The 27,329-nt window shown below is 44.9% G+C and overlaps 1 protein-coding gene across 7 annotated transcripts in view; it reads right to left on the reverse strand.

The window, feature by feature from the left end:
• Window positions 1-27,329, reverse strand: part of ALS2CL (ALS2 C-terminal like) — a 47,031-nt gene that overhangs the window by 1,581 nt on the left and 18,121 nt on the right. For 5 of the 7 annotated variants that reach the window (XM_054814128.1, XM_054814131.1, XM_054814130.1 and 2 more), the window contains 24 exons: window positions 25,864-25,972; window positions 24,781-24,973; window positions 22,887-22,952; window positions 22,010-22,175; window positions 21,431-21,559; window positions 20,974-21,093; window positions 19,129-19,205; window positions 18,652-18,718; window positions 17,750-17,946; window positions 15,226-15,291; window positions 14,339-14,437; window positions 12,544-12,702; window positions 12,130-12,241; window positions 10,529-10,606; window positions 8,903-9,030; window positions 7,479-7,652; window positions 7,010-7,103; window positions 6,268-6,425; window positions 4,712-4,780; window positions 3,562-3,735; window positions 2,652-2,694; window positions 2,147-2,208; window positions 1,144-1,293; window positions 43-139 (listed from right to left, as the gene is read on the reverse strand). In XM_054814128.1, coding sequence (XP_054670103.1) covers window positions 43-139; window positions 1,144-1,293; window positions 2,147-2,208; window positions 2,652-2,694; window positions 3,562-3,735; window positions 4,712-4,780; window positions 6,268-6,425; window positions 7,010-7,103; window positions 7,479-7,652; window positions 8,903-9,030; window positions 10,529-10,606; window positions 12,130-12,241; window positions 12,544-12,702; window positions 14,339-14,437; window positions 15,226-15,291; window positions 17,750-17,946; window positions 18,652-18,718; window positions 19,129-19,205; window positions 20,974-21,093; window positions 21,431-21,559; window positions 22,010-22,175; window positions 22,887-22,952; window positions 24,781-24,973; window positions 25,864-25,972 — 2,787 coding nt within the window. Of the gene's footprint in view, window positions 1-42; window positions 140-1,143; window positions 1,294-2,146; window positions 2,209-2,651; window positions 2,695-3,561; window positions 3,736-4,711; window positions 4,781-6,267; window positions 6,426-7,009; window positions 7,104-7,478; window positions 7,653-8,902; window positions 9,031-10,528; window positions 10,607-12,129; window positions 12,242-12,543; window positions 12,703-14,338; window positions 14,438-15,225; window positions 15,292-17,749; window positions 17,947-18,651; window positions 18,719-19,128; window positions 19,206-20,973; window positions 21,094-21,430; window positions 21,560-22,009; window positions 22,176-22,886; window positions 22,953-24,780; window positions 24,974-25,863; window positions 25,973-26,381; window positions 26,501-27,329 lie in introns of those variants that run through there. The other 2 variants (XM_054814125.1, XM_054814127.1) reach the window with 2 other exon arrangements.

Consider the following 27,329-nt stretch of genomic DNA (forward strand, 5'->3'; position numbering starts at 1 on the left):
TGATGCAGCACGCAGCCGTCACTGTTGAAAACGTTTCCATACCTCCAGCGCTGTTAACAGAAAGTCGTACAGTCCTCCTTGATTGTTGGGGTCCATCAAGTCTCTGATCAGATGGATTTCAGCTCCCAGGTGCTGTATTCTAGGGAAAAAAAAAAGAAAAAAGTCACAACTAGAACAACTCTCTGGACATCAGTGTTTGAAATCAGATTACGGAGAGAAGGAGGCACGGATCTGAAGGTCCATTGCTGATTCCTTGTGCGTCACCTTGATCTTCTGGAGGCTGAGTCCTTGAGGTATCCAGCATGACTGGATCTCAGAGATGCTCAATCATAGGAAAATTTCAACTCCTCTATTTTTCACAGTCTCTCACTCCCCTCCTCTCTCGTCTACAGTCAAGAAAGCTGCCTAGCAAACAAACCTGTATCATCCAACATGACTGAAAAAGAAAAAAAAAAAAAAAAAAAAAGCTGCTGGATTTCATGACCCCAAGTTTAAACATTTCACCCTTTTTTGGAGGCCAAGCATATCCAGGAAGTCAGTCAAGGATTTTGACACAAATTTGCCAGGGGAAAAAAAAAAAAAAATAGAGATTCATTCTACTGGAGGTAAGCAGGTTCCTGCAGTTCCAGTGAAAGCACAAAGTCTCTTCAGCAGAAATGTGTTACATTTACAGTCATTCCTACACAGGAAAAGTCTAATTACTAGATGGTCAGTGATCAAGACCTTCCTAGTCTCCAAAGTGAATCACAGCACCCTGTTGAATGGGAAATAGAAGATGCATGATATATAGATGATGCCTTGAAGGCATCAACAATTGCCCTTCAAACGCTTCACGTTCCTATTTTCTACAGTAATCTGAGATGCAGGTAAGACGACGTTTCCCATGACAACCCTGAATTATCCTCTTGGATAAGAGATGGACACTCAGGAAGTCCCTAGCCACTTTATAGCACGGCCAACACCATCGCACCACAGCTGGCAGACAACAGCGCACAGAAACCCAAATACAGCTCAGGAAAAAGCATGTTAAAATGCAAACCCCAGTTTTTCATTTAAACTATTTGGCCTGGAAACGTGGCTGTCCTTTCTCTGATGGAGGTATCACACAACAACAGGACTGGGAAATGAAAAGCTTCCACTTACTTTGCTCGGGATACAACATACATCAGTAGAGGCAACAGGTCATCCATGGGGAGCTTGTAGTCCTTCTCTACCACTCGGGACACTGTGCTCTCTATCTCCTCATATGTCTTCTGGAGGATCACCAGCTTTTCCCGGGGATCCACCGTGGTGCTGCCAGTGTGAAAACAGACATGTCAAAGATGCTTCCACTATACAGCTAAAGGGATAAAGCAGCAGAACTAAAAAAAACCTCAGAGCAGACCATCATGCTACAGAAGTAGACTGTCAGTCATCTCAAATGGCTGCACCAAAAGGGGTCAACAAGGTTGTGCCAGGAGGCGTTACCAGGGTGTAACACCATCCAGATGGACCATGAATCTTCCCAAGTCCTGGGTATGACCTGCTCACCCTAGAGTCAGTCTTTCATTTCAGACAGGACTAACCCGAGTCACAGTCCTTCAAGTAAAAGCCAAAGAGCACGGGTTGAATCATTTTGGGCAGTTCTATCAAGATATTGCTCTTGCAATGGACTAATACAGTTGTCACATCTATAAAGTTTTTTCTGCCCGTAACGCCCTGCCAAGGTACACTTAGCCTGTGCAGACTTCCCTAAAAGATAAGCCACGCTGGAGGCTCTCACCAGGACTAATGTACTTAGGGACCCAAGAGCTCCTGTCTGATGGATCCCTCAACACTTCCTTTAACTTCCTTCCCACTTGTTACTGCAGCACCATCCCCTAAGCTGGACTTCAAGCCAATAAATCGAGCTAAGCTTCTTAAATTGAGCTCTGCTTTGCTAAACTAACATCTTGGGATGCCACACTGGATGGATAACCCTCATGTAGCTCCACGTGTCCAGAGCAATGGGCTCTATCATGACCCCGCAGTCACAGCCAGGCCCAATTTGCTATGCTATTTAAATTATCTTGCAGGCTGACCCAAATATGCTTTTGTAAACAGATGTACATTTACAGCTTTCCCATCAGTTCTGGTTGTCAATCGGAGGTTATGGACAGTGACTTACATCAGCTTCTGCAAACACTCTGTGGCGGACAGGAAGCACTTGTCTTTGATAAGGGACCGCCTCTGAAAAGGAGATAAAGAGTTGAGCCTCTGCAAGAGCATCTCTCCGAGAGCCACCACATTGCTCCTCAGTGCCGGACCCAAAATACGCATTTTTGCTGCCCATAAAGGAGGGTAAAATAAAGCTGTTGTAGACAGTGCCACTCTGAACACGCTTACATGTCTACAGTCCCACTCTGAACAGAGACATCTTTGAAATGCCACCGAGCAGAGCATTACAAAGCAACCCTATACAGAGCTCGTATTCCCATCCATGGAAATTCACATGCAGTAGCTACAGACCATAAATCATTAATGCATGTCACGTAGCTATGATTTCTGAATGCAGCTCTGATTTCTGCCCTGTGGTTACTTTGGTGAAGGTCCATCATTAGCCAGCACCATACACGTAGCCTCAATGCCATCTCACTAACACACCAAAGATAACTCTGAGGGTTATTTCTTACCTGGTTGGTTGTCAGGGTGAGATCTTTCAGAGGCCAGAGGTGTCTGAAAGGAGATTACAGAGAGAAGATTTAGAAGGCAGATGTCCACATCTTAACTCTAGCCTAAGTCAGTCTTGACTGTTTTTATCTCCTCGTTTAAGGTGACGCTAAAGTCTTATAGGTGCATGAGGCTTTGTTTGCTCTTCTTGTTACACCTGCTACAGGAAGAATTAATAGCTTAGACTCATTAACCCGAGTGTAGGGTTTGTTTTACTCACAGATGCTCCTGTAATAATCAGTGAAGAGTTTTGGCACTTTCAGATTCAATTCCTGTTCCCCTGTCTAGACTAAATCAAATTGCCAAATTGAGACTCTGGGTCTTCTGCTACCCTGCTTCAGCCCTTGAGCTGCAGATGATGCTGTGTTAGAAAAGCTCACATGCCTATTGAGTCTGAGTCATTGGTCCTCACCCATCACTTCCAAAGATGGAACTAGGTGCAGGAATGGGTGAAGGAAACATCTGGCTCCATAGCCTTTCCCCTGTGTTGAGACTGTGTGCCCACACTGCTACAAGTACCACCATTTGTTGGATACAGCTTTTTCTGAGACACATTTATAAACTACATCTGATTATTTCTGTGTTGGAGCACACAATTTGTTTGGTGAGCTAGAAAAGAAGATTTTTGCTGAAAGAAAATAAAAGTTAGCATAGATAATAGCAGCTTTCCACTGGTCAACGTTGTTCCAGACAGTATTGCAGCCACTCTGTGACAGGACTTCCTCCAACAGACTAGGGAAAACTTCAGTGCTACAGCCAATGATGGACCCAGCAACAGGTCCTTTCCTCCCATGCCATCAGAGCTTCCCCTCGCTGCTACCTTCCCAGCTGGTATCATGGGGTTGCGTCCTGGGATGAAAAACTGTCACTTACTTCTGCACATCCAGAAACTCTAGCAGCTTGATGTCAGGAAATAGACTTAGGTCCACGATCCCTTGGCAGTACAGGTCATCTTCTCTTTCATGATAAAGCATGTAGAGCATGAAAAGCTCAGGGTAGAAGCAGGGCAAGATCAGCGGCAGGACCACGCTGCATGCCTTCTGGTCACTATGGTGAAGAAAAGCAAAGCAGAGTCCTGAAGTGAGACCTTTAACCTTGAGGTACATGGGACACAATGGAAAAGGCAGCTTCTGAGACTGCAAGGTGTTCTCCTTATTCTCCCCTCCTTCTTCCACCTCTGAGTTGAATGTCACAGCTGGACAGTAGTGACCTATATAAACACTCTAATGCTGAAGATGCAAGCACATCTTATGCTGTAGGACAAGACAGGATACTCTTTCTCCACAAAGTCTCCTTAGTCACTGGGAGAAACCTGGAGCACCAGAGACCTATCTCCAGCTGTTCTCTCTGAGCTGTTCCAGTAGAGCACTTGTCATTGCTTAAGGAAGACAGACCAAATAAATTCAGATAAAGCTCTTTTCCAGCTGTTTAGCATTCCACCACCCTCTTGGCTTCATCCAGCCCACATGGGGATGGCTGCAGATTACAGCAAAGAGAAATCTAGACCAAATGGGGACAGCTGAACAAAGACATTTCTTCCCACCCCAAAAACCCTAAACCTGGATCTCCCACAATTATTCCTACCTTCTTAGTCTAGGAACATCATGTCTTCTACCTCTTCTGCCACACTGCCCACACTGTACTCCCTATTTGCAGGCCTGCCTTTCTCTCAGTGCTGGCATGGAAGTCACCATGAACAAGTTCCTGTGACTAATGCAAAGCACACGGTAGTGCTGGGGCTACTGCCTCGCACACAATCGTGCTACTGCACAGTTGCTGGTGTGGGTAATCTTGCAAGGCTGTGTGCCACACGCACCTCCAACTCTATTCTGCTACAGAACACGATGAGAAGAAGTTGCTCTCATACATCAAGTAGGACTACTGAAATATTTGGGCTCAGAGAAAAGTATAGGCACTAAACCTGGCTCAAATGGACAAATACAATCAGTTCAGCACTTAAGATATTTTAGAAGACACCCCGTACGTCCAAACAGCTTAGAATTAAACAAGTGGTGACGCATACCTTGTATCTCCATCCACACACTTTGCAGGCAGTTGGCCTTTCTGTTCCAGCGCCAGATGGAGCAAACCCCTAGAAGAGGAGTAGAACCAAGGTTTAGTTTCTCCCCCCCTCCTTTTTTTTTTTTTAAGGGTAATTTGTTATTCACAAGTGAGGAGCTCAGCTGTCCCAGCACCACGTGGGGTATTAGTAAACTCTCTGTAATCCTTGTAGTGTTGTTTTGGTATTCAAGTTTCACTATTTCAGGACTTTCTCCATTACCAGCAGCAGCTGCTAGGAGTGAATAAGTGTTTCAAAAATCTCCATAGCTTCTGAAGATTAGGGTGGACACTCTGGAGATCCTAACTGTGGTCTGCATTGAGCATCATTTCCTTGTATTCCCACTCAAGACACATGAGGTTTCAGGACCTGTCATACCAACCAGTTCTCCAATCTATCTATGAACACTAGAGGATGTTCATACTCTACTCTGAAAAAGTATCTTGGGGTTGTCTTGACATTTCCAAGACAAATCTTCATAATCTTAAAATGGGGATTAGGGAGACGTTGCCTTTTTGTCACGTAGAAGTATCAGCCTAGGAAACAGCCAGGGGCACAGCAGAGCAAGGTGGGTCTCCCTCTCCACACTGCATATGAAAGGTCTTGAGGCATGAAACGAGCTTTCCAAGGTACGCACTGAGCTCAGAAGCGCCTTCACATGAACCAGGATGTCAGCCCTGTTGTACCGTTCATGAACACAGCTCAGATGAACTGAATCACATCTGACTTGTTGCCATCAGCTGTGCTGCTGTTCTTAGTCTGCTCCAGGACAGATAACCCCTCATCATGGAGCTGGCAGCCTTCCTCAAGCAGCCAAGGCTACGCTGATAACAACAGAGCTTTTATTCAACCTCTTATTTTTAAGGCAATACCACCACAAGCACAGCTAGAGGCAGAGCTCCCCACCTCTGCCTACTGTGGCATTTCTTGTATCTTCTCCTAAAAGATACTCAAACAGCAACTGGACCCCAATCATGCCTTTGGCCCAGTCTGTAATTACCCATGGACACAACCACACAACTGAACAACCTCATTTTAGAGGCAATACCTACATCAGCTGAGCCTCAACAAGGCACTTTGACTGCATGTTCTTAACTCCTGTTGAGTTGAGGCATGTTAAGCTTAAGCTATTTTTCATTCACAGATATCATACACCACCATTGTGTGCTCTGAAATACTTTGCTGTCCTTGTTACTTAGTGAGGTTTCTTGCTCTTATTTGTGCTTGTCTAAATTAAGTCTTGCTATGAGCTCATTGAGCTGCCATAACTCGCTGAGATTTAGTCACATTAAAGCCCCTGGGTCATGTACTGAGCAATGAGCATAATAAAGGTTTTCCAGGTCCATATGACCTCAGCTATTGCAAATAACTCTTTATCTAGCACCATTCTGAAGTAACTCTCCCAAGAAATATGCTGTGACATAAAGTAGCCCTGTCACCTGAAAAAATGATCCCAATGGTCTACTCCACAATCCCTCTGTGCTCATACCCATTGGAAGGGCTCAGCATGCTTGACTTACTGGTAAAACTCCCATATTTTCTTTGCATAGTACTTGACTTCCTCTTGTGCCATAGTCAGCAAATGTCTGTTGGCCCCAATCCCAGAATATGTTGCCTGAAAAGCTATCGTCAAGGCCTTCAGCAGCTTTCCCAGTGGGTGCAGAGAAGACTTCAGTGCCTGCATGATAGAGGAAAATTAAATTTTACAAGTCAGCCCTTGTCATTAGTAGAGGATAACACTGACAGGCCACACAACCTTCTCTTTTCAGCAAAGGAGAACAAGCCTAGGGGTAATCAACTATAATTTTGGTCTATTTTTGCTGCCGTAAGCCCATTCTCCTCCCACTACCAGGCAGAAATGTGCTTAGTAGAACTGCTGCTCTGATGAGATTTGCTGTGATATACAAGAGAGAGCAAAGGGTGCTTCAGGGAAAGGCTGGTTGAGTGAAAAACAACCACCGAGAGAGCATGGAAATTTATTAATAACTTCCAGCAGCTGGTTATTCCCTGACACAGTTTGAGAACCAAGAGTGAAGCTTTATCATCACTTCCTGGCCTCTACAGCTGTACACAAAATGAGCGACCAAAAAGCATGAAGGATAACTCTCTTCTTCACAAGCATAGGTATTCTCACACAACTTAATGAAGACTCTTGAAGTCACTGGCAACGTTACATGTGCTAAGAGAAAGCAAGAGAAAGTTGCTACGACTTGTGTCCGTGTCTGGTGGACAGACGTGGATCATTATGCCTTTAAACTTTACCTTCTCTAAATAACTCTGTAGTGACTCCAGCCCCTGGTGCTGGACAAGCTCTTCAAGAATATCTTCTATCTTCCAGGACACATCCTCAGGCCCCCTGAAAAGATGAGAGGTGAGAAAGGAAAACCACACAATGAAGCACTAGGATAAATCCAAACTTGTATTGCAGGTAGATTCCAAGGGGGCAGTGAGACTATTAGAACAAATTAATTTTTCTCTACCCTTTTCAATGGAATTGCTCCACTGGCTCACAACACCTGCAATTATTTAAACTCATTGCCTTTGTCTCCCCTTGCAGCACCCCAAGTCCATCTCAGGGCTGCTCTCAATTCATCCTCCTGTCTCATGAGCAGGAACAACTGGATAATGCTTGGGTTCATAACTTCAACAAATGGCAGACCCTAATGTAAACCACTATCCTCTCTACACAAAAGGGCTCCTCTGTTGCAAGGAGGGCATGTAATACTCATACCTTTGGCAGAAGAGGTACTCCTGAGATTTCCGCAGCTCCTTGCTCGTTTGTATGTGGAACCCCACAAAAGACTCCTCTGTTTCTTCTTTGCAGCCAGAATGGATGAACTCCAGGAACTGGTCATAGATTCCCTTCCATCTCTTCTCCACTGGGAACTCCTCGAGGCCCAGCTGACTGCAAAACATTACACGGCATTAGGCTTTTCTGTGTCCCTCCTCGGTTATTTCAGACTTCACCATCAAATATGAAAGGTTCTCCAGAATCAGGTATTAAAACAAGAACTCTTGGAGCAGAGGAAGATGGCAGCGCCTAACTTGTAATTCAGCGAAAAGCAACTCAAATCTATCATCCTGACAATGAGGTACTTCGGGTGAAGAAAATTTCCTGGTGCATGGAACATCAATAATCTGAATCTTGCTGGTGAATTGATCGCAGACTTTCTGCTCCGCTTATGGATGTTTCTAAATATAGACTATTTATTTCAACTGAAAGCCTGCAGAAGAGACTGATAGCAAGAAGACAGTTTAGCAACCACCAGCAGTCGCTATTGTTGCCTGAAAAGCACAGGAAACGAGAGCTGTTTCTGCAACATAGACACTCTGGCGGACTGGAAATGTTTTGAAGAGGAAAGAAGAGGAAATTGAACTGAACTCCCCTCAGAGGACAGCCAGCTGTCTTTCCCACTGGGACTCCTTCATTCGGGCTCAACTGGCTGAACCCAGGCCCTCCAGCCCAGCAACGAGAGCATCCCTTTGCAGGGTTCAGCCCTGAGGACAAGAGTCTACACCAAAGGACGTGGCCTGACAGCTTCAGCTCAGTTACTCCTGCCCTGAGTTCGCACCATTGCCTGCCAAAGCAGCATCAGCACCCCGCAAAGCTTTGACCCTGCCTCCCCAGCCTTCCTCCTCATAGATCGTTACCCAATCCAAGCTCTTCAGAGCTTCACGTGCTACGCTTCACTCCTTGATTTTTGGTAGCTTTCCTAACTCTACAATATCAGCTGGCAATATTCATGTAGTAGCACAGAGGGACAGGAAAGGAGCAAGTGATGCATTTTAGCTTTGCCTGTATAGCTTCAGACCCGGCTGTGTGTATACACGGAAATGCGTGTGTGCACACACACGTGGAAAAATCACTGAAAACGTTAAGCCTCCAAAACTCTCTCCAGTATGAGGATGGGAGTATCTCTGGATGGATGGTGACAGGACGGGAGCAGAACACCTGTTTTCTGCTTCCTATGTGACATTAGATTAAATGACAAACTGTGGTCTCATTTCCTCCTCCTCTCCTTGCACGTAAACCAGTTTTTAGATCAACTCTTTCAGGCAAGGACTGCCTTGATCCCTACAGGGACTGATCTGGTACTCCTCTAGGTAGAGTCAAAATACAAGGCACAACCCGAGAAGTCAGCTGTGGTTGCTCACGCTTTGGTTATCCTGTCATCCAGCTGCTCGTTCGATGTGTTCAGGATGCCGTGCGTCTGAAGGCCTTGGCCCAACTTGTTAGTAAAGGTTCCCTCCAGAATGAAGCCATTGGCAAAAGACAGCTTTCCCTGCAACAGAGAAATAAAGCGTTATTCTGCCAAGATCTCATTAGTGAGAGGAAACACGCTGGACCGAGATCTCAAATTCTCTTTTCAACAGAGCCAGCTCCTGAAACGGTGACTAAGAACATCTTCCAGCACGGAGGTGCACATTTTCAGCATCCAAAGCAATAGTGTGATTAAGGTGGCAGTCACTGGAGAAAACATGTCCTTGCTATTGAACAACCCACATAGGATTCTGGAGGGGAAAGACTGGCACAATCGCAGAGTAAAACATTCGCATTATGCTTTACAAATACCCAATGTCTTCTTTGACTTATAAAATTTTCTGGCTTAAATTTGACAATCGTTATGTCACGAACACGTGAAACTTCAATTTCTCCTCTGTTTTTCCTCTGCTTGTAAAAACCACAAGCAAGTTTGGCCTCACAGGTAGGGGGAATCATATGATATTCACCATAAGCACTTTCAAAATGTTTGCTGCTACCAAGAAAAACCTTAAATTCTCCGAGGCAAATACAGAAGACATGTAGCAGCTTGACTTAAACTTAGAAGTTTTAATTAAATTAAATCCAGAGCCAAACAATATCATATTTAATACAAGCCCGAGATCCTCATTGCTAATAGCAGGAGGCAAGCCGTCTTTAGATAAAGAACGGATTTTTCTAGACTAATCACTCAAACTAAACATTAGTTTTAGAAGAAGTTGTATCTATAATCAGTCTCTGCAAAATCCAGCCCAAGGCTTCTGGCTGAAGAAGATGATGACAAACTCTTCCTCCCATGACAAGTCAGTAAATGACAGGGCTCGTTTGCAATCATTACCAAGAATCTATTTTGACATCCACTCAGTCTGACATAACCACACACTTCCTGTCAGACTCATCGTAGTTTTCTGTAACAAGCCGGAGGATTAGTTTTCCCTTCAACGGGGCACTTTATGAACACTTTGACCAGATATTTCTGTTAAAGATCAACCACAAAATGTTGAACATGTCAGTGCAGTGTCCAGATTGCAAAATTAAGCTTCCAAGATCCCTCAGCTATGTTAACATCTCTGTTACGTTACTGTAGTGCCGGTACTGCAACTCCGTTTGGTTTATACATCATCTCCTGTGTTCCCAACCACTACAAAGGCTAAAACATTTGTTCTACGAATACAAAAGCATCCCAACTGCAGCTGCAAAGCACAGCCAAAAATGTCCCACAAACAACAAAAAAACCCCAAAACCCTCAATGCAAACAAAACAGTGAAAAACAAAACAAGGCACAAAGCCCCCAGCTACTTGAAGTCTCTTGGCTGCAGCCTTCCTTCTGTGAATGAGACTCATAATAGAAGAAAGAAAAAAAAAAATCAACCAAAAAAAAAAACCAAAACAGGAAAAAGTTATTTTCTAGGGGACTGGGGGAAGTTGAGCAGGAGAGTATGAACTTTGAAGATGAATCCACCAGCCCTTCTGGAAAGCAAGCAACTGTATAGAAAGTCTGAGATGAAGGAAGTGCTCACCTTTCCAACAAATGTTAGATCTTCTGTGAAGTTCCCTTCGTAGACAGAGTCATCTTCCAAGAGCAGAATCCCAGAACCCTTCATTTGAAAGGAGAACTCGTGAATTCATGACATTGACTTCCTACCTACTCAAGTTCACCTAGAAACAGCCACTGTCTTGGAATATTTATGGGCTGCCAATTCTGAGAACCTTTCTGAAAGCCCAACATAGCATTGCAACGCTCAAGAGAAAAGCAAGGAGGTGCTCTAGAGATAACCCATAATCATCAGTGCACAGAGGAGACGTACTGGGTAGTCAGGAGGCTTTAAACAACAGTACTATTACATTCATTTTCCTAGAACAAGGAACAAAAGGCAGGCTCCTGTTCTAAGAACGGTCACCAAGAATTGCCATTCAGGTCAAACTCATGGTCCTCCCAATCCTATGACCTTTTCGTGATTGTAGCCAATTGTGTCATTCTTTGCAAGATGATTAAGAGAAAAGAGGAAGGCAGCTGCTATGTAGAAGTAGCTTAGTCCCTTGCTGTGCAGTCAACAGGACTTTAACGAGCTACTCCTAACCATTCGTAAAATAACTCGTTCCATTACCTCCCAACTCCCATGGCTGCTTACAGTAGCACACATTTCAGGGAAGGAGCACCAAGATGCAGAACAGACACAGGATAATTTATACCAATGGGGGAAGATTCTTCTTGCTGGGGCTTAGCCCATGGTTTATACGTGGGCCTGAAGGTTTATACGTACCCATACCAGCCAGAAAATGTGGTCATTTCTAAAGCTGTAACACATTTTCCGCTGGAATGGTTTTCTTGATGGAAAGCGCCCTTTCTGGCAAAAATAAAAGGTTTCCAAGGGAAGCTTCTTGGCCATACCAATTTTCCACTAGGAAAACTGAAGAGACTGCTCCCCACCCGGAAGCCTTGTGAAGTTAAAGGAGCCTTTGGCAGCTGGCAGACCAAAAGACAGCTTTATTTTGGTTCCCCGCAGATGGAGTTTTTATGGAAAGTCCTTCCGACAAAGTTTCCATGCTAAACATTTTGTCCTAATTTGGTGAGTGGGGAAGGGGTTGTTTGTTTTTTCAAGTGTGTATTTTTCATGAGAAGAAATGCTTTTATTTCCAAGCCAGTCCTAGCAATGCCAATTCCTTTTGCTTTCACCTCCAACATCTAAACTTTCAGTGAACTGGACAGCCAACTTGTCATGGGTAAGCTCACATTGGAAAGATAAAGACTTAATGATCTCAAAGACAGATGTAGTATCATATATAACTGCACAGCACTTCACATATGAGTTCTGGTCTATAATTCTGACCTGATAGTAAGTTGAACAGCCAGACCTATAAGGTGCTTTAGCATGAGCAAGGAGAATTGACAATCTCACATCTAGTTCCTACCTGCACCTCATGAAGGTGATAAGAAACAAGACTTCATCTAGGCCTTCCTCTTCAAAAACATTATTGTGATAAAATGTCAATGCTTAAGTTTTCTTGCTTTCTATTTTCCCCTCAAAGATTAATTAGGAAGTGAAATCTTAATCTTGCCCTTGATGGGCATGGGCCATGTCCCACCAACCTAGAGAGTCCACTGAAGATGGGTACTCACCACCATTTTATCAGCATGAAATGTTCTTTGATAGCAGACACCCGACTGGGTTACTACAATGCCTTGTCCATGTTTGTGATCATCAAGCCATGTCCCTATGTATCTCTCCCCTCTGGAATGTAACAGAAAACAAATCATGTTTTTTTCCCCAAATCATGTTTTAGTAGATCTTAGTCAGTTTGATGTATCGCTTACTGAGGCTAGTTTTACCTGATATAATGCTCTATGCAGCACAACTGCCAGACGTACTGCGCAAACTTAATTCATATAATGCTTCCCCAGGAGTTCAAGCCTTATAGCCGAGGTTGAACACATCCCCCCTTCATCCCCAAGTCCCCTCTATCAAAACCCCTGCCAACAGAGGGATAAAACTGTCAGGCACCTAACGCCAGCTCTGATCTATACCACCTTTACCTATCTTTGTCTTCCCAGACTCCATATCCATTCTTCTTGTCATTTTCCCATTGTCCTGTGTATTTAAATGGATGGTCAGCTGAGAGGTTCTCCAGTATCCCAAACCCTTGACGCATGTTGTCTTTAAAGTAACCTTTGTAGACCATATCATTCCCATACCTGCAGGGAGAGAGACAGACAGAATTTAAGACTGTGACTATTTGATAGCTACTATTGAAGTAGGAAGCCAGGAAAGTCAGTAGATTAGGCTCATCTGCCTGCTAAATATTCCAAATATTTGACTGATTCATCTAGAGTCTGTAGTTGTTCACTGTTAGGAATACGCGTCACCCAAGCTAGTCACTCCAGTTAGCTTTCAACATTATCTAAGGACGCAACACTTAACCATGTAATTGTCCTGGGAGAGGCCACTCAGTCATTGACCTCTCACCAGCCAGTCTGCAGTGACCACTGGTTAATCCAGAGTGGGGGCAGATAAGATCAAGCAGGAAACCACATCTGCCTTCACCCTTCTACACTCGCCAACCACTCATCTCCTAGGGTCATCCCCCTGAGAGGAGTTCCCCTAAGCTCCATCCATGCTGGCCAGCAGATCTTCACTGCTACAAGAGAAAGCACTTATGCTAAGCAGAGCTAGCATCTATAATTATCCACAGGCTCTCACATTTGACACCAGAGACACTAGTGCAGCGCTGCTCAGCTGGCTCCAAGTTCCTTAGAGATTTCTGCACGTCCTGTGCTCTGAGTTTGATTCATGAATAAGGAGCACAACAAGCAGGTTGTAGGAAGGAGGATGGCCACGGTAAGCAGCTGGAAAGTTGGGCTGTGTGCTTTTCTCTGCCACAGTTGGCTCAGTGAAAGCAGGGATATGTACGTACAGTAACAACGGGCACTCCAGTCTTCATGTTGGCCAACGCATTTGTCTACAAGCCACATGTGACCTAAGCAAAGACGAGGATGCTGTTGCACTCACTGCTACGTAAACAAAGCAAGCTGGTCCTGTCCATTTAACCCTGTAGGCTGCAAATGAAACTGGTTTATACCGACAACCTGTGGAGCAGGCCTCTGCTGCCATTTCTGGCCTTCTAAATGGAAGGTAGATGGTGGGTGAGGCTGGGACACCACCATGTGCCCACAATACAGTGCTTGACAGACTGGGCTCCATCCAAACTCCCAGCAATGCCTTGAGATGCAGATGTGCAACTGACTGTTTCCAGAAGCATTTTGATAAGTAAAAAAGAAAACCTTGGGTTCCATTTCTTAAGTTAAGCTCTGGGTTTAAGCTCAGAATTTGAATGATCATGAAAAGCCAACTGGGAGAACCAGTCCTCTTCAGCAGTTTAGGATAACAGTTATGACTTTCAGACCAACAATCCCACCCATCACTAAGGAAGCTACTCTGTACAATATTTAGTTCAGACAGCATGGCCAGGAGAGAAAGAGCGAGCTGTAGGCTCCACCAAGTCTGTCCACGGCTGATGGCACACCATGCGCTCTCTGCTCTGCAACCACAAGCATGAATGCAAAATTATATCCTCACCTACAGGGCACAGAGGATGTTATGTCAGGTAGTTACAATGGTCATAGCTTGCAGAGAAGATCTCACTATGCTAATACTCAGGAGACTCAGGGCTTGTGAAGAAACCATACCGCCCATCTCCAAAGCAAAAGCTTCTGGTGCCTGAATTACCCTGGGTTTTACACTGTGACTGAGCCTTTCACAGCGAGGCGGGAACATTAAATACATGGAGTCCCCTTTTCCCCCCTCGAGAGTCCATCTTTGTGTTTTACTTACTCACAGATTCCATAGCCTCTCATCTTGCCCTCATACCAGTGGCACTTATAGCAGTCATACCGGTCTTCGGATCGGCGTGGGACAAGGCATATTCCAAACCTACAAGGTGCATATGGCAGAGGTCAGCATGGCAAAAGGTGACTAAGTTGTACCAGAAGACTAAGGACCTTCCAGACTCCCAAGCTTGATGTACATGGTTGGGGTCAACTCTACCTCTGACACTATTTCCAGGTGTCAACGGACTTGCTCCAAGGAAGAGCTCCTTTCCTTGTGAACTGCAGTCGGTTTCCCATTGCTTCTTCTACAGAGCTACTTTCAGTGTTGCTTTTTTCCTGTCTCTCCCCTCTCCCCACTTTAGGAGTTGAGTTAGCCTACCAAAGTAATTGCTTTGGTCCAAACAAAATGTTTCCTTAATCCCGACACAAAGTATTTGAGACTTTTTTTTTTTTCCTTTAAAAACCTAATTTATTCTCGAACTCATGTAGAAATGAGAAATCTAAAAGTCTTATTTTCAAAAAGTTTTAGGAAAATAATGTTTGAATTCCATAGCGTAGTTTCTTTCCCCGTGAACTCCTCATTTAAGAGAGGTTTTTAAAAATATCTAAAAATAACTTTTTCAAAGTACTTCATACAAATAAATTCACATAGATTTAGAGATCAGGGATCAAATTCATCCAGCTGGAGATGTCTGCATCTGAATGTGCCACATGTGCACATTTCTTATTGTAGTCACTGTCAATCCACTCACTCCAGGTTACGACCTACTCAAGCTGAAGCCAGGCCCGATGAATTGGGCCTACAAGACGCCAGTGTCCGTGTACCTCTGGGAGGTACCATTTCTTAGCTTATTTTGAAAGCAAGAAACACCCTGGGTTTTTAAGGCTTACCCATGCTCCAAGCCATCTTTGAAATCTCCAACATGGTTGCGTCCATCACGCCACTTCAGCGTCCCCCTGCAATTCAAAGCAAGTATTACAGAAGGGAGATCACCAGCAACGTTCACAGCTGCAACAGAAGGTATCACAGCACAACCTACAGATGGCTAACATCAAAACATTTCCTCAGGCAATAGAGACACACAAGTTCTCCAGGCACCTCTGGGACCTTGGTTTGCACTGTAAGGATTTAGTACCATAATGTTTTCATGCCCTGGAACGAGCAGGAAGAATCGTCTTCCAAGTTCCCTAATCAAAAAAGCATTTTGTAGAGTTGCTAGGTCACCCACGTAGGACCTTGCACATGATCTTTTTGTCATTGCAGTGCAGCATGTGATTAAGCCAGCTGAAGTTCCAGCATGGCACATCCCCGTAGACAACATAATGACACCACGGTCCAGAACTTCATTGTGCCAGGCACCATGAAAACAAAAGAGACAAGCACTGGCCTAAAGGGATCATATATCTTTCCATCTGTTTTGTGTGGGAGTTGTAGAAATGATTACACGAGTTAACAATGCAACAATGAGACCGGAACGGTCAACGCGACGGTTAAATTACCGCACAGCCATGCCCAGTTCTGAATGCATTTCCCTCCCTCCCCGTCTCCCACTCCACCCACGCCCACTCACTGTTTTAATTCTCGCATCATCCCAGACGCAGCCAGCTCCCAACACATTCCCCAACTAGAGACAATAGAAGATGGTGCAGTACCAAAACCATGACGTATTTGTTTGACTTTCACTGAGGCTGTTGCCTTAAACACCTACACGAGACAGGCTCTTTTTCTTGTATTTACAGGGAAGCAGTCAGGTTCATTTTAAGTGGATTTTAAATACATCTCGTTTTGCTTTGCTAGTATGAATGCTAGCAAAGGACAGCAAGCCAGAGAGAATGCCTGCTGCAGCCATGAGGATGGTTTAAGGTACTCCTCAGTGCGAGCATCGCCTTCCCCCACACCAGGTCATCAGGGGTACTGGAACAGAACAGTGAGGAACGCAGACGTTTTTGCTGAAGAGCCCTGATTCACACTGCTGCAGCTTTCTGCTCATGTGCTTTGTCATGCCAGTCTCTCCCTCAGAGGTGGACAAGCCATCAAGGCCAGCTTTGCTGCTCTGTAACCTTGTCACATAGAAGAGTAATTTCAGGAGTGGGAAGGACAGCCTAGTAATTAAGCAATTAAAAATCCAGGCATTAAAAGCACCTGAAGTCACTTATTTCTGCCACAAACTTCCTGGGATGCCTCAGTCAAGTTATTTAATTTGAAGCAGCAGAGGTATTCATTCATTTCATTTCTCCAACCCTAAGACAGAAGAGAAAGAGCAAGGAGAGGTGCTCGTCCCTCTGTGTCTGCACATAGTGGTTTCCAGCTCTCCGTTAGGAGTGCGGGTGCTGGGGAAGGTGGGGATGATGCAAAGGACTGCCTCAGGTGTAGCTCTACTCTGAACACCTATTTAATGCCATTCTGGGGCAAGGCACAATCTCTTCCACAGAGGATTCAGGATTAAGCTTTTGACTTTGGATATTCTTATTATTTTAAGGCTCTTTCAAACCAAGTCTCTACACCCTTTCTGCTTCAATAGCAACTGTGAACAAACTGTGTAAAACTCAGGAAGTATAAAACTTCCAAATCAGGCGGTTTTGATGTCTGAGGAGGTTGGTCATACTTCATGTTTCTTCTCAAAAACAGAGAGCGTGCTCTATCCTATGTCAAAGGGATTTTGGCTGGGACCGTTTAACCTTTGATTTACAGACCATTCCCTTTTGGCAGAGCTCACTCCTAAACTTCAGTTGGGTTTAGTGAACAGTTCTCATGTTCCCAAGAAATGCATTTGAGCCTCCTTTGTACTTTATTTTTAATTCCTTTCTTAATAGTTTGGATGTTAAAATAGATTTTGATAGCACAGGATAAAACTTTTCTTTCATTCACAAGCAAAGGCTTTTTATTGGGGGTTTTTTGTCATCATGACGGAAAGATTTTATGCCTCAGGCTGAGATTTTGAAAATAAACATTAGCTCAAGTCTAAGTCCTAATTACAGGTATAAGCCAATGCAGCGCTTTCAATGTGATCATTACCACGTTATTAGGGGACAGCCTCTACAATTTATTGCACAAACCAGTATCGCTAGCGAGACACCTACAATACAACAGATCACGTGTCAGGACTCATGCTTTGACTAAGCCCTGAAATCAAACAAATGTGTCCCAACTGACCCCTGAATCTGTCCTAAATACCAGATTTCCCTCTGGAAACATGTAAGGCAGGAAACAGAGAGGCTGGCACACCCTGGGAGATCACCAACCCAGAGTCTGTGGTCCAGGACCTCAGCATGGGATGGATCACCCCTTGTCCATCTGTACTTCCACCTGTACATCCCCCAGATTCAGAAAGTGCTACACAAAGGCAGCAGGGCCATCCTTGCATGTTCTTGCTTAGGAAAAGGGGGAAAGAAAAAAAAAAAAAATCCTCCTTACTTGCCATGCGGCTTTCCCCACTGCCACTCGCCCTCGTAGGATGCGCTCTTGAACTTGCCCTCCAGCCTGAAGACATAGGTGAAGAAGCGGCAGGATGGGGGCTCGGTGCCTTCACCAGTCTTGCCCCACAATGGGAAATCTCGTTTCCCGTTCAGTGCCTGGCGGACAGCCTGGTTCAGCTTCCACTGCCAAACAGCCTTGGGGCAGAGGAAGAGGAGGAGTGTTGGACTAAAGAGCAAAGAAAGCAAAATAGCTCCCAAGAGATACTTCAGAAGAAGCAGCAAGAAGCTGTTGGTTTCCCACCAATTCTGTGCCATTCAGCTGGTCAGGTTGGTGAGTTATGGCCCATGTAGAGCATCAACAGGAGGGGTTATCTTGGGTCCTGCATCAATGCACAACAACGCTTCCATGTCATTTAAGGCTGACTCTCACCACCACTAATTGGCCTTGGCACAGGACCATGCTGATGGAACCGTACTGTCCCAAGCTCTGCAGCACACACTACTGCCCAGGGCAGACTACTTCCACCACCCAGGTATTTTTCATCTACCGTCAACTGTCTAAGCCACCTCTGGCCATCTAATACAGTATTGACTCTACAGAGAGGGGTGGGGAACAACCCAACAAACCCCACACTTCTTATTATACTGCTTCAAATTAAAAAAATGGCAAAAACCACAGAGAAAAGGCCTCAGCTGCATTTAAGCAGGTGCAGAACACACTAACCTGTCTTCTGATCAGGAAGCTAAAATCCTGATGCTTAGTGGGATTTCAGCTTCCACTCAGTAGTCAAGGTTTTGCCTCCACTACAGAGCTGCCATCCCCCCCCATGCCATTGCCCTGTTTCAAAGCTTGGTGCACAGTGTTTCAGGTGGAACAGAAACAGCCTGCCCAGGGCTAACCTTCATCTGCGGGTCTTTGGCAGAGAGAACGAACGTTTCTTCTGGGGTTATAATGCGGAGTCCGTACCTGTGAAGCAAAAGACATTATAGAGACTATGAAAAATACATTTCTCAGTCAATCAGCAGTTCCTGCTCTTTCCATTTGTCTTCAGAAGCTAATGGTGCTTTTGCAGTCGGGTTTTCCTTGTCAAGAGGTACTCAGTTAGTCAACTCATCTTTGTTCTCCAGGTCTGGAGCCAAAACCTTTTTATTATTGATTTCAATATGTCAGCAAAGGCAAGCAATGCAAGTCCAAGCTGCTGTGATCCTATCTGAGAAGTGCTGCAATTACCTGTAGCCCAGAGCCAATCCCACTGGGTGGAAAGGAGACGGGACAAAGTTTTTAAAGTTTTGAATCATTTTCTCAGTTTCACAATCAAGTTGAGCACTTTTTTTTTTTTCTTTTTTTTTACCTCCAAGTGGAAATTTTTTACTTACTGTCCTGGAGCTGATTTCTCCCTGCAGTTTTCATCTACCCACACAAGCTTCAGATCAAAACTCTGAAAGCTGTTTCCCTGAAACAAAACGGAGAAGATGTTCCTGTTATTGATGTAAACATCACACTTTGCCCCCACTCTGTCAATCCATTGAACAGCAGAGCAAGACTGGCAACACTGTAAATTCCCTCTTTTGTGGTCCACACATCTATCCCACACTACGACGACAGACCTCAGAGACTGAAGAAATGTAGGAGAAGGAAGAAAGTTCTTAGTTTAACACATATAAGCCGTGTTCCATAATGCCATGGCTACAACTAACAGTAACAGACCTTCTTAGACGGCACTTATCTCTACAAGAGTTTCTTCCCTATCACGTGACAACACTCCCAAATCATCCCTGGCACCCAGTACACCCTTGTTTTGCCTATGATCCTTCTAGTACGAGACTTCAGATGGCACAGCCAATAGCGGCCCACGAGTACAACATGTAAGGAGTCACTATTTTGATCAATAGCACACCAAACAGAAGAAACTAAAATGGTTGCAATACTAGATAAAGAGTGCATTTGTTATTATATGTCCCTTCCCTGACTAGAGCTGCTATCTGTAAGGATGTAGTTGGCCGAGGTTAGGTACTAGCACTATGGAGTTCACCACAAGTTAATCACTGATGTATCTACCAGATTTGAGGGAACAGGGAAGGGAGGGAGGTTCAGATTCCTCATCAGCAGACCCCTGCTAGCAGCCCAAGCTAACCAGTTCAATCCCAGTCCAGTTGTATCTCCCCAAGCCTCAGTAACAGTCATTGCAGCAGATGAGACACAGTGGGTTGGAACCGTTGACTGAACAGAGATGTCTACAATGTAGATATCTCTGCATGAGCTAGTTACCCTGTGCTCTCGTCCTAGTCAATGGAGTCAAGGACATGATTCAACTCATCCTAATTTTGGCATCTAAAACAGGTCAGATGAACCACACCCAGACAGCGCATGTTTCTCTTCCCTGACTATAAAGGCAGCCTGGAGGCACTTGCTCACAGCGAGATCACTACGGCGCTAAGAAATCCACAATGTAAAGTCAGATGAGATAATCACCACCCTGTTTCCTCAGGCCTAGACCCTGCAAGCTGTGTAGGACTGCCCAGTGTTATCGTAAAGGCCCATGGTTGGAAGAGCCCGCAAGGTCTATCAGCTCACAAGGCAGTCATGTGTTGGGACACCTGAGGGGCTGGCACATGGTTAAAGAGCAAAGGGAGGTGCGCACGAAGAGAGCCGTGCTAGATTACAGGAGCTGTCAGTCAGAGCAAGCCAAGCTGTACTTAGTTAACATGCTGCGGAACAGCTTTGAACACATATTATTCATGTAGCTATCCACGGCTGTAGACACTCCCTGTCTGCCCCACACCCAGGCCCTAAATCCCTGAAATAGCCCCAAGAACACCTGCAACTTCTGTTCCCATGCCACGAGCGTAGTCAACCATGAAAGATCATATTGAGTCCTATGCATGAGTCTTTATAGCATAATATCTTTGACGCATCAGGCTCCCTTTGGATAGGCAAGGACAGAAATCAACAGATGTGGGCATGGGCTTGGTTTAGTAGAAAGGTGCCTGTGGTGGTTGGATAGTACATAGCTACTAGGGAAAAAGTTACATGGACGCTCCTCTATTCCCTCTTCATTAGGCTTTCTTTTATTCTCCAGCGTAAGCCACAGGTGCATGGATCTGAGACCAGGTTTTGCCAAATGCCAAGCTCTGCTGCATTTTCAATATCAAAGGAACCTGAATTTTACTCTCGTTTATCTACGCCATGCTTCCAATCCCTCTGAAAAATCAAAGGCTCACCTGAATTAGCACAAGGACATCATCGAAGAGCAAGATCCGGTCTGATCGATTCGTGCTGGCAGAGATGGGAAGATTTTTGCTGTCTTCCAGCAGCCTCCTTTCAGGTACACAGAGCATGTCCTGCAGAGGGAACCACAGAGGTCAAGATGGAGGACCAAAAGCATGAGGAAACATCAGGATTTGGGAGAAGACATACAACTCAAGCCAACAGTTCCTGCAGAGGCCATCTGACCTGTGGCAGAGGCTGACAGTGACAGCGGAACTGGAGACAGCAATCAACTTCTAAAGCTCCCAGTGACCATAAGGTTTCTCCAAGGCTTCAACTCTGCCTTGCTCTGTTGGCTTCAAACCAAGGCTCAAATGCTTGATCTGCATTAAATTTCCTGCATGTGTAAGCAGAGGTGTAAAATCTCCAAAATAACTCCCCATCAAGCCACTTTCTAAATCTGTGACTCACCGTGAATTTGCAGCCCAAGGATTTCCATAAGGACTTGGTAAAACAAGCTTCATCCAGGACTTGGCTGATGAAAGCCTCAAGCTTCACATATTCCTTGATGGCACTGGTAAACGTGTCCTTTTCAGAGCCCTGATAAAAGAAGGCAGGGCTTGAGCAACGCTTCAGGCATGGCTGTGCAGGACATCTACTTTCTGGGCTACAGGTGCAAAAAAACCTCAACACTTCTGAATCCAAAGGGGTAATGAGAGGTAACCCTCCAACCCTCTTTCCAAGGAAAGCATCCCAAAGCTAGCATTATGTCTGCCACAAGGAGAAGCGTGCAACCTTAGGCCAGTTACTTGACCCTTTGCAGCTTCTCTATATGATCAGTGCTACACTGGAGCGGCCACTGTTCGTTGCTTTGAGACCTTCAGGTGGGCTGCGCTCCACTGGTGCTAGTTACTACCACCCCAGTTGTCCACTGGAAATCATTTTCCTTCCGGACAACTCTGGATTCACTCACACTACCACAAAACCCCACCACCATTGCATAAGATGTTAGCATAAGCCAGTCAAATAACACCACATAAAGCTTCCTACCTCTTTGAGGGCCTCATTCAGCTTGGTAAGGAGCAGTATATATTGCTCAATATGATCTCGGATAGGTTTGTGAAGAACAGTGTATAAGGCCAGTGACATGGAGGTCTCAGAGGTGAAGTCTGTGAGAAATTGTTTCAACACTGTCTTATGGTGCTTCCAGGCTTCACTGCAAGACAGTAAATTAAGACAAAGGTTCATTAATTAGTTTTTCTGCAAACTGCCACTCTTCTGCCTTCCAAACTTTATATGCTACCTCACTCCCAGACAGGGTATAGAAAGACCTGGAAAAGCAGGAGATAACATAATGCAAATATATTTGCCTTATTTCTGTGTGTTTGGTGTGCAATGAGGCAAACAAGAGCTCCACCCATCCTGCCTCTGGCCCAGGGGTCTTTGCAAGCCACACCCACAGATAGAATACAGCATGACCTTCATGATTGTTTGCACACCAAGAGGGTGACTCAGATAAAGTGGCTGTGAATCTGCTCATATCTCGTGCTCATGTCTTTGCTATTTCCATGAGACTCTGACCGAGCAGTGGAAATTTCCTGCCAGATTCCCACACCATCCTTTCTCAGGTCCCACCCTTACCTCAACCTCCAAATTCCAAATTTTACAGGCTTCCTTTTCTACAAAAGGAGTTGTGCATGGCTAAAAGGAGATGGAGAGAGATCTATAGAGGAAACTTGTCAGCAGCTGCTGCTGTGGTCTCAGAAGATGGCAGGAGCAGCCACTATGGCTGGTCCAGAGGAGGGGAAACAGAGATGACTGCAAGGTGCAGTGCTCAGTGCTGCTCACCCCCGTTCAGTGTCTCAACCCACACAACATCATTGTGTTCCTATCAGCCCCTTCAATAAGCATTTTTGAGCCCACTGACCTTTTGCTCTTTGTGGCATGTTCGAAGCCATAGACTACAACGTAGTTTGCAAAAGTGACAAAATACCTGTTGGCAAGAAAATAAACAAACACACAAAAGCACCAACTGAGTTAGAGATGAACATTAGGTACAGCATTTAAGTGATAGAGGGAAGAAGCAGCTCATTTGAAAATGTCATGTCCACCTTCCCAAAGGAGGTGGAGAGAGACGTAGGTACCGTACTTCTCACCTTGGCTCACTCCCCTGTCGTCCCCTTTGCCAGCTCCTGGGTTTAACTGCCTTGTTGGTGTTTGCACTAGTATCGTTACAGGAAGCTTAAATCATCCTGGCATTTAGCATAAGCAGAAGTAAACTTGCACAACTGTCCTGGAAAGCAAATCTACAAAGGCTGAGCTTAAGATTTCAGCTTCAGATATATGAATTTCTGCTGGTTGAAGTAAAAGTATGCATTACTGACGGTAAATTCAAGTCAAGGTGTCCTATGTCAATGTATCTCATCTCACACTAGAGGGAGATCGAGCCATATTTTGTCAGCAAATACCACGCTGCCTTCCAGTAGTGATTTCAGGTAACTCGTGTATTCTGTCCAGACTAATTAACATTTATTACTCTTTCGGAGTCACGTATTTACTGCTTATTTTCAGGCCCCTGAACAGGGGCTTTGCTTCCTCCCATATCACTCCAGTAAGCATGAGACATGGTAGGATCAGGACTGCACAGAGTGAGTCAGCAGAGGTGGGTAGGAAGCAACTCTTTTTTTTTTTTTTTTCGCATGACGCCCAACAAAAACAGGTTTTAATTTCAAAATGAGGGGAAATGAGATCTTAAGATAAACTTCTCCTTTGTGTTTTCTGAAACCTCAGCACAAGTTTTCATCTTTTATATGCCTTTTTAAGGCAAACCTATTTTAATTCCCTGAATCAGTTCCCAAATGAACAACACACGCTCCTCCAAACTCCATTCACATAAAGGCAAAGTTTGTTGTACGTTGCTTTCTAAAATTATGCTGTCCCAGTAAGAACAAACCAAAAAGTATCCCATCCTTCCTCTTCCCTCTACATGCATAACCACCAAACCCAAGACCAGATGAACAGCCGTGTCCAGGAGCCAGTGCACCCATCTCCCGTTCCTGCGTGGGTGCCAAACCGCACAGACGGTACAAGCCCATCTGGCAAAGGCTTGGCCACATTTATGGTCAACGTGATGAACGGAGGATTGAACACTGTCTGATCTTTATGTCATCTCAGATGTCCATAAACCATTTTTGATGGCAGGACATCAACACACAGGTTATACGCGCTACAGCGCCTTCGGTAAACATTTTATTTTGTGTAGCAGACAGATGGGGAGCAGATATAACTAATTATAGAAATAGCAATCGGGCAGTATTTTTTTCACATCATGCTACATCCATCACTTGCTATCATAATCCTTGCCAAAATCATAATAATGTGGCACAAACATGTAATATGAACTGTTTGTAGTGACATCTTCTCTACTCATCCCTTTGAGTCCTTTAAACCTGCTTGTGCACGCCTTTCTGTTCCTGATGACAGCTCAAGCTTCGCTCTCATAAATTTCCCAGTCACAAATTCTACCCCGTCCTCTTCCCATTTTTTAAGATGCATTAAAAAACCCTATATTTGCAATAAAAAATTCTGCCTCTTAAGCATACTTACAGCTACAAAAAAAGGCTACTTACTCCGCGGTCTGCACAGACACTATATTCTGTAACACTCATCGTGAGCACTGAATGCAATCACTTCCCTGACCTAATGACTGAACACTAGTGGACAGGACTGAACAAATAAAATGCACAAATTAAATGCACCAACCTACCAGTTAGTTGATAAATTTGTTCCCTTATGCTACTCCAAAATACTTCTGTACTTACTGGATGTAGAGGCTTAGAAACAGGTCTCCTTTCCAGACAGTATAAATGTCCTGGACGCAGAATGATTCGGAGGTGCTATGTTTTTGTTTCAGTATCCGGTAATTTTCTTCTGTGAGGTTCCAGAGAGCTTGAAATCGATCATTCAGGAGGAGGAAGAGCTTAAAGTTCTCCTTTCCCTTCTGGTCACTAGGCTCTTTGAGGAAACGATGGGGGAAAAGTCTATCAGAAAGCCTTGATTCCAAGAAATCTTGTGGAAAACGTTGCCTATATTTAATACTCAGCCCAATTTTTCAGTGTAAAGCACATATATTCATATAGGAAAACAATGCCAGGGAGGGAGGGAAGATTACGATTATTTAGGTTTGTGTCCCCGTAAGTAATCGCACGGGCTTTCCGTGCTAAAGGCTTCGTCCTTCCCATTCTGGTGGGGCATGTGGTCAGGGCAGCCTGCGAGGCTCAGCCCCAGCTCAGACACGAGCACCGGAGGAAACCTTTCTGCCCCTGGCTCGAAGGGCTGTTCCAGGTCTCCTTGAAGGCTAGACCAAGAAGGTGGTGACATGAGAAGGAACCATCCTACGGGTCTAATCCAGTCGCACCACTTTTGGCCAGACAGACTCGTGAATATTTATATGGATTTGTTATTTCAGTAGAGCTGCTCTGATTTACTGCCAGCTCAGAACCTGCACCCACACGTTTTACCTTCAAAGACGGGCACGACCACGGACCGAGAGCAGGGAGGCAGAACAGGCACGATTTAGGGGTCGCATATGCATGAGGTGCATTTTGGATTTCCACGTGCCATGCTGGAAACAAGCCTCGGAGCAGCTGTGCAGGCTGATACTGGTTACAATTTGGATTAACCTCTAAAAAACCCAGGAACCACAGTCCTGGGCTTGAATGAGAGGCCATAGGCTTCCTTAAGAGCTCACTATCTGACATGAAACATCTCTACATACCACTTAGAGCAGCAAACCAGCCTCCAGCAAGTCCTCAGCCACAGAGTTTCAATTGTAAATCCCTTCACAGGTGCACCAGTGACTCAAGGCTCGAACTACAGACAAAAAGGTGTCTTCTCTGACCTACCTGCCTGGAGCAAAGGCTTGAGGATGAGGGCATCTATCCGTGCCAGGCATGCCAAGAAGGTTTCTTCCACCTGGAGCAGAGATGCAGTTGCTTCAGCCGTGCACATGTCCTGGACACAACACAGAAGGCACACATGAACTCCCTTGCAAGAGTATCCATCTACCAAGGCTTCAATGCTCATTGCAAACAATCAGCCTTTCCTGCTCTTGAAAGCACACACGGGTGTAATTGCTGTCCCCAAAAAAAACATCTGAAAAATGTTAGAAGTAGAAACAGAACCCTGATAGCTCAACATGAGCTGCTGTCACAGAAGACCGCCGAGTCTACAGCCCATTTTCCTGATGCCCCAAATTGCAGATCTTCTCAGGTGGGCCACAATACCTCTTCCACATGACTGGAAAGGCCCTAAACTTCTTGATGTGCGTTAATCCTGCTTAGCGCCAGATTTGTTCTCCCCGAAGAAAATCCCTGAAGTACAAGGCAGCAAAAGATGAAGCATCTCTTCCCAAATCTCTCACCAGTTTTCTGCCCAGGTGCCTCAGTCTGCACTTTTTGGCATTAAGAGCTATTGTACGGAGCTGCGGAGCCGCACCAGCCATGCCCAAACATCCAACCCTTCAGAGGAACAGAGGTCTGCTGTTACTGCTTTCCGAGGAAGACACTGCACTGCTGTTTATATGTCACAACTGCTACGTCAACAAGGAAAGCTTGCCTAAAGTGGAAGTGGGCAGCACGTTATGAAGAAAAAAAAAAAAAGGCAGCAAACCCATGTGAGCAAACTCCAGTAGCTTCCTCCTTCCCAGCCTTACCTCCCAAAAGAAATGTATCAGAGGAAGTGACCGCTAACAGCATGTCAAAAGGGACTACTCTGGAAAAAGGCTAGGTGGTAAAGGTACTGTGGGCAGAATCAGCTGATATTACTAATGGTGATAAAAATACAAAACTCTGAGATTCTTTTAACTTTGTGAAGCAAAACAGCAAACTCAAGGGACTCAATATGGCCTGTCCACATTTATCCTTGATTGTACAGCACGCTCAAAGGCTATGCTCACAATAGTAAGCAAACGAGGATATGGCATTATGCTGCAAAGATTTCCATTGCTAAACTGGTGGCAGAGACTTTGGCATAGTTTTGATGTGTTCCAACTAGAACCTCTCCCAGATAATTCTCAGCTATGGTCCAGAGACCATCTGACGGGGGTGGCTTGCCCGTAGTCATGCTGTTTTGGGAGATAAATAGAAATTACCTATGTATAGGCTATGCAATAATCACTTGGCTATGGGGCTAGATCGAATTTATTTACTAACGGAGATGTTAACTAGTGTCTTTGCACCATTTCCAGGAAGAGCTGAACTCAGGCCATCTGCTGGTGGCCTACTCCAAGACATCCTGAACCTCTACCCTGACTGCGACAAACCATAGGTGAGATATTGATTCTCCTTGTGTTGAGATGTCGGGAAGTCAG

This window comes from Grus americana, chromosome 2, assembly GCF_028858705.1.
Source record: "Grus americana isolate bGruAme1 chromosome 2, bGruAme1.mat, whole genome shotgun sequence".
Taxonomy (NCBI): domain Eukaryota; kingdom Metazoa; phylum Chordata; class Aves; order Gruiformes; family Gruidae; genus Grus; species Grus americana.